The sequence below is a fragment of the Pseudopipra pipra genome, chromosome 3 (genome assembly GCF_036250125.1).
Source record: "Pseudopipra pipra isolate bDixPip1 chromosome 3, bDixPip1.hap1, whole genome shotgun sequence".
NCBI classification, from domain to species: Eukaryota; Metazoa; Chordata; class Aves; order Passeriformes; family Pipridae; genus Pseudopipra; species Pseudopipra pipra.
Window position 1 is genome coordinate 272,993 of NC_087551.1, and position 7,227 is coordinate 280,219.

A 7,227-nucleotide genomic window follows, 5' to 3' on the forward strand; every position below is an offset into this window, starting at 1 on the left:
GGGCAGCCTGCAGAGCTGAGCGAGAGGGCAGCGCAGGGCAGGAGCTACAGCTGGAGACACACTCCCACTCCCCTCTCCCCTGGGCCTCTGGGACATTTCTAGGTCCCCATCAGGACCTGGAGACCATCTGCTTCCCACAGGCATGGCTTATAGGCAGATGACATTCCATGTTTGCCAAAAGAGTCCATAAAAGGCAAATAAAGTCCCAGCGAGTACTGTCCCACACGGCTCTCTCCCTGGACACCACATCTGGACTCCTCTTCAATGCTTCCCTTTTTCCAGAAGAACAAGACTCAGGACTTCTCCCTGGAGCCCTTGGTACAGTGCTCCTAGTCTCAGGGATACCTCAAAAAAAAAATATCAGCTTAAACATCTCCAGTCAACATCAAGCTCCTGATTTTAATCCAGCCTGGAGTCATCTGCAGATACTGTGGGCTCCTATTCATCAGCCCTTGTTGCTGGATAACATCCCATCCTGCTCCCTTTCCTTCTTTAGAAATATCATCACTTCCAGAGTCTTCTCAGCCCGCTCCTAAAGAAAAGCCCAGCATCTAGAGATTTTTAAAACTGAGCATTTTGCTGAGATCCAGCCACACTACAGTACAAACACACTGACTTGCACCTCTTTCCTGTCTTGCAGATGTGCAGATGCTCCTTCGAGGTACCTGGCTCTGCTGCCGAAGCGATGGAGGCCTCACCACCCTGGCAAATCCCCAGGTACAGCGGGCTCATCCCAAGGCCACCTCCCTAACAAGGCAGCTCCACCACTATCATTTCCAAGCTGACAAAATCAGGTCTCCTTCTCGCTGACTGCTGTGGAGACCTGACCTTCTGTGGAAGATGATGCAAGAAAAGACAGCGCCAGGAGATGGAACTGCCCCCAAGGGGTTTCTAACTGCAAACACCCCGTCAGGATGCCCTTGGCAGTAAATAACACAAGGACAGGCTGCTCAGGGCTGGAGGAGTCCAGCAGTCCAGCAAGGATCCCACAGGGAGGAGAGGTAGAACACCTGCATCCCTTCAGGCTCAGCCAAGAACCCACTCATGAGCTGCAAATTACACACATTTACCACTTGGTTTTCAAAGGATTTCCCTTTGATGCTGTGAGTAATGCAAACCAGCCACGAAGATTTACTCACCCTGTGACCCTTTTCTCCTGAGAGCATGTCTACGGGACACGATGATTACAGTGGCAGGGCTACAGACACCTGGGCATGCCCAACTGCTTCTTCCCATAAAGCCACAGCAGTGGAAAAAAATTAGGATGAGGATACCAATGGCTCTTGGCATCAGTCTGACTTGACTCGTGGTAATAGCCAAGGTAAAACCCGGAGCAGAACAAAGCCTCCAAACACCTCCAGTGCTTTCTAAAATCCCAAGCCTAAAGTCTGCTCTAGAGAAGGGCAAGGAAGACAAGGCTGGAAAAGGGTAAAACCCCCTTTTATTAAAAAAAAAAAAATGCACTGCTGCAGCTCAACTTCCTGGCTGTGGGCTGTGACAAGCAGGGGGAGAGCACGGCCATGCCAGCACCGAGCAGCTCCGCCACTGTGCCCGCCCGCAGGGGCTGCCATGAGCTGCTGCACTGGCTTCCAAGCAAGGGTGTAACAAGGTGCATCCCTCAGGCTCTGCACTCAAGGAACCCCACGTGGATTTCATTCCAAAACACAGAACTCCAAGGTTTCCGGGGACAGGTTTCATGAAACCCAGCTCTTTCCTTCAAGTTTTATCTTAGGGAAGGCTCTATGAAAACTAAATTTTTTATACTTCCTTGTGGACAAGAGAGCTAGAAAGGGTAACTTAAATTACTCCAAAGGAACGAAAACCATAAAAAAACCCCACATTTATTTTTCTAGCCACCATAAAGTTGCCATCAATTTAAAGAAGAACAGAGACAAAATAGAGAAGAGTGCCCTGGGACAGGCTAATACCTATAAGCAGGTCAGCTCCAGGGGTGAGAGGAGTTTTCCAAACTGCAGGGCTGACTGCTGAGCTCCTAAATGACCCTCTCCCACCCCAGGACAGTTTGTTTTCCACAGTCTCCCTCCCAGGAGCCTACAGACACAAGTACCCGCCACATGAATATATGAGAGGTCCAGCCAAGCCTTTTGAGGATCTCTGACCAAAAATGGGCCGAATGATCAGCCTGCCTCCTCTAAGTACGGACCATTTAAGACTAACAGCACGAGGGAACCACTGAAAAAGGGTGGGACAGAACCAACAAACCATGCCCACCTCACCACGAGCTCTGCTGTTCTGATCACAGCCACCACCCAAGGGCTCTCTGGCTTGTTAATGCCCTTCACCGACTCATTTTAGAGTGCTAATTTGGCAGAAAACCCCCTGTATTTATCCTGGGCTAGCTTCCTGCTGGGTTAGCTTGCTGAGAAGGCTCAGCTAAGGGCCACTGCCACGCCAGAGCACGAGCCACGGACAGGGCAGGACTGAACCCGGACAGCTCAATCAGCCCAGGCAGGTGTGGAGCGCAAACCTACATGGAATAACAGCTGTTGGGGCTTTCTGCTCCTCACCCTCTCACAGCCTTGTGTTCACTGTGTTTGTGAGCAGCTGGGGTGGCCAGCATCCCTCTGCTCCCATGTCCTGCTGGAGCCAGAGCTCCCTGAGCATCCTGCATCCACATCCCAAGCACCAGGCTCCTGTGGTTCCAGGTGGTATGCCAGAGTCTACCCCAGGCACCCAACTTTGGGAAATCAGCCAGCCCGGCACTGCCCTAACGTTTTAACCCAGTGGACTCCAAACAGGAGCGGAGACCTGGACGTTTCTAAGGCAGTTCTTCAGGAGACCCTGCAGCTGGCCCAGACCCACGGCCAGTTGTACAAGCCCTGCTCTGGGGGTGCCCGAAGCAGATGCTGACAGCCAAGCACAGCTTTAAGCAGGTTCCCCCACGTCCCCCCAGGCACTGCCATGTGCCCCATCCCTGCCACCCCCCGAGCTGCTCGGCTCAAGAGCTCAGTCCCAGTCGGCTGTTGGTGCAGGACCTTGAACAAGTACTAAATAAATGAACAAGTCATTTCCTGCAAGGCCAAACAAGTTCCCTGCCAAAGAGGTCACATACCACACTCTGGCCTGATGCCTCTCCCGAGTTTATGAGGGTAAATTCCCACATCCAGGGGTCCAACGATTACAGCATTACATCTGGGCTAGGATTACTCGCACTGGAGCTTGGATTACGCTCTGCTGGAGAGGTGAGGAAAACAACTGCTTTTGTGCTTTCATTGCATGACCTCTAAAGTTCGGTTTGGGTTTCTTGGTTTGCACAAACTAAAACATTCAAATGAAATCAGGGAGTTTTCACTTAACTCCCAGCCAGAGGACCAGGATCTGTCACACCAAGGTTCTTCAACGTTATTTTGGCAGTAAGGAGATCTGTAAGGAAAAGCCCTCTGAGGCAGGGCCCGTGACAAAGCGGTCAGGAGGAAACAGCCTACGTGGCTCATTCCAGTCCTGTGAGCTCCTCCAGCCACACAGGGGTGCAAGGCAGACATGCCAGGATCTTTGCTCCCATCTCCCACCACACCATCCAGGATCGCTCAGAGGCTTTCTGTGAATGTGTTCTCATGACACAGATGCTCTCAACCCTCCACAGGCCACAAGGACCAGGCAATAATCAGTCCTGTGAAAACAGCCTGAGCTTTGGATTTGGGGTAATTCTCAGAGCCAGTCAAAATGCAGGCCTTGCTCCACCCCTCTAAATACTTCACTCCCAATCAAGTTAAAACAAGACTTATAAGCAACCCAAATCTTCCATGCTTGAATCACACAGGCAACTCCATGTGCTTGGATGTGCCCATCCCCATGAGTAAGGCCTGCAGAATCGGACCCAGCTTTCCCTTACCCTCCTGCCAAAAACACAGGAACACAGAAAGAAGAAAAGAAAAACCCACTGACTGATGCCCCTGCTATTTTTGCTGTCTGACAGCAAACTGGTAAAAGGCCTGACTCAGAAGCCTCTCTTGAAAAACCTGAATCATTACTATTTGAGAGATGGTCTCATGTAATGAAGTCTCCACTCCTCCCTCTCTTTAGAAGAGAGAATTTGAGTCAGACTGATGGGGGGGGACAAAGAAGGAAAAAAAAAAAAGAACTTCATGCTTCCTTTGGCTCTTTCTGCAAGGATGGCAGGGTCACTCAGTCCAGCAGTTGGCAGCTGGACTTGGGGTCTGTAGGGCCGTGTTTGATCTCAGTTACACCTCTCAGTTACCAGTGTGACTCCCTTAACGTGAGAGCATAACCACAGAGTTACACTGCCTGAAGAGAGAAAGAGGCATCCCAGCTGTATGTTCACTGCCCGGATAAACTATGGGAACTTGGATTTCTTCTTAATATGCACTGTATCTATTTCTGAAAACCTGAGCCCTGTGGAACATAGAGATCATTGGAATGAGCCTCATATAAACATTATAATGTTTTAACACTTTGCTATTACGCATCATTTAGCATCAGGAGATCTCAAAGCCACTTAGACAAAGAGCCTCCTTTTCGAGATCCAGCCAAACGAGACACGGAGAGATTAAGTCCCTCAGAAAAGCAGTGGGAGGCACCACAACAGAAACCCAGAGCTTGTGCCCTGTCCCCGAGAGTTGCTCACTCCAGATGGTTCATCAATTAAAACACTGTGGTTACCTGCCTCTTCAGAAGGGCTCTAGCCTGTGTCCTGCAGGGACATGCAGTACACACACTTCACAAAGGAGGCTCTGGCACCTCACACCCCTCTGCACACACAGGTCACCACTGACCCGAAAAGCCATGCTCCTCCAGATCCAGGCCACGGCCAGCCAGTGCCTGAGGGGAGGGGGACTGACTAAGAAAACCAGCAGCATTAAAAACGACAATGTATCATCCTAAAAGGTGATTCAAGCCCGGGGTTACCGAGCTGGATCACACCTCCACGCGAAGGCTCTCCAGGAGCAGCAGCCACTCCAGCACCTCCACTGCAGCCCAGCAAAGCCCACACCCGGCCTGACACCGTGGGTCCCTCTGGCAGCAGGGGCACGAGGGAGCCGTGCCAGCCCCACACACCACGAGTGCCCCAAACGGCCCAGCGAACACGCCCCGGAGCGCAGGGACGGAGAGGCCGCTCCACACCACAGCGCTGCAGTCCAGTCAAAAGTTCGTGCTGGATCTCAAACCCCCCATTTTTATGTGGGAAAAATACTGAACTCGATAAACAGAAGCACACCTTTGCACCTCCCGCCCACAAATGCCAGAGAGCATCAGGCTGTAGGCGAGGCTCCCCAGAGAGCCCCATCACTTTGGGCCAGTGGATGCAGTGGGCACTGTGGAAAATTTCCACCTGTAAAACGATTCTTCTCCTTGTCACTGCCAGCTCTGCATGGCTGCAGGCACACAGGGCGCCGGGTCTATTGTGCCATTTCTCACCTCTCAGACTAATTTTAAGCAAACTGATCACAACGTGAGCTGGGCTCCCAAACTGAAGCAAAACAGCGAGAGCTCTGACACAAGTTTGCAGCACCAGCTGGGAAACGTTTGGGCAGCTCAAGCAGAGCACAGACACATGCACCTGTGGCACTGCCATTTACAGCCAACAGAGCTCCCTTTGCATCAGCAGGGACCCTAAAACACGGGAGGGGAATCCACACTGCCCTTCAGGGAGAGGAGTGCACTCTGCCCCTTCTAAAACAGGCCTCAAATTTACCATGTCATCTACAGTTTTTCACGTGGCAAAGGCGAGCAGCATGCAGCCAGTCTGCTCTGCTGGAGATGGATCACGACAGAAAGGGGGAAGAGAGCACAGGTCTGGTGCACACCTCCGAACCAGCAGCCTTGATGTTTAGGTAAAGGAAGGATGGACACTGGTGTCACACATCCACGTCTGCCGTACAGGTAGACCTAAACATAATTCAGTACATGCACACGCTCCTGTTTACTTACAACGATGCTCATGTCTTTCCTGGCCTTACTCCTCGGAAGGAATCACCACGTTTGAGAGAAAAAGCTTAAGTTTTAGAAGACACGTACAAAAAAAAAAAGACAATTAGATTAATTTGAGGGCATTCAAGTCCTGAGCCTTAAAAAACCATCTGAACATCGTTACACTCCACCAGAAACACTGCGCTCAAGCCTTAGCTGGTGTTTGTGCTCTTCCCTAAACATCAGAGCATTCCTCACACCATGCTGGACACCGTGAAACCCTTTAGACACGTCTGTTTATTTAAAAAGCAAATTCGAGTCACGGAGGGGTACGCTCTCCTTCGCTAAAAGGAAAATAAGCCGTGGCTAAATTCTGCTTACACTCAAAGAGCTGCGAAGCGAAACGCGGAGCGGTCCCGATCGCCCCGCGCGCGGCCGGTGCCCGGCGGGCAGGGGACACCCGGACCGAGGGCAGGGGACACCCGGACCGAGGGCAGGGGACACCCGGACCGAGGGCACGGTCCCGCCGCCTCGGCCTCGTCCCCGGGACCCCGCTCCGACCGCCCCGAGCCCTCCGCGCCCCCGAGCCCGCGGCCGCCGGGCGGGCCCCGCTCCGCCCCGCCGAGCTCCGACCTCCGGCAACTTGCGCTCCCCTCCGCCCGCGGAGCCGCCGCGCCCCCGGCGCACAACGCCCCGGCCCGGCCGGGCCCCGGCGCGGACCCCGGCGAGGGGAGCCCCGGCTGCCCCGGCCCCCGCTGCCTCCCTCCGCAGCCCGGCTCCCCCGGCCCCGGCGGCCCGGCCGCGCTGCCGCCCCCCGGCGCGGCCCCGCTCTCCCGGCCCCGCTCTCCCGGCCCCGCTCTCCCGGCCCCGCTCTCCCGGCCCCGCACCGCCGGCCCCGCTCTCCCGGCCCCGCTCTCCCGGCCCCGCTCTCCCGGCCCCGCTCTCCCGGCCCCGCACCGCCGGCCCCGCACTCACCGCCGCGCGCGGCCGCGCCGCCGGCCAGCAGCAGGGCCAGGGCGGCCAGCACGCCCAGCTGCCCCCGCAGCAGCTCCCCTCGCCCTCGCCGCCGCCGCAGCCGCCGCCGCTCCACCGCCGGGGCGCCCATCGCGGCCGCTCCGCTGCGCTCCGACCGCTCCCCGCGCCGCGCCGAGCCCCGCCGGGCTCCGCAGCACCGCCCCCGACCGCCCCGCACCGACCGCCCCTGCACGGGCGGGACGGGGCGGGGACGGCCGGGCTGGGGGCACTGCCGTCAGCCCACTGCCCACTGCTCCCAACCCACTGCCCACTGCCCTCAGCCCACTGCCCACTGCTCCCAACCCACTACCCTCAGCCCACTGC

The 7,227-nt window shown here is 55.4% G+C and overlaps 1 protein-coding gene across 2 annotated transcripts in view; it reads right to left on the bottom strand.

Annotated features, from left to right (window-relative positions):
- The window catches only part of SLC24A3 (solute carrier family 24 member 3), a 122,157-nt gene extending 115,131 nt beyond the window's left edge, over nucleotides 1-7,026 (bottom strand). The window contains exon 1 of one of the 2 annotated variants that reach the window (XM_064650913.1): nucleotides 6,865-7,026. In XM_064650913.1, the coding sequence (XP_064506983.1) occupies nucleotides 6,865-6,994 (130 nt within the window). In that variant the 5' untranslated portion in view covers nucleotides 6,995-7,026. The remainder of the gene's footprint in view (nucleotides 1-6,864) is intronic. The other variant, XM_064650912.1, reaches the window with a different exon arrangement.
- Nucleotides 7,027-7,227: the final 201 nt, after the last annotated feature.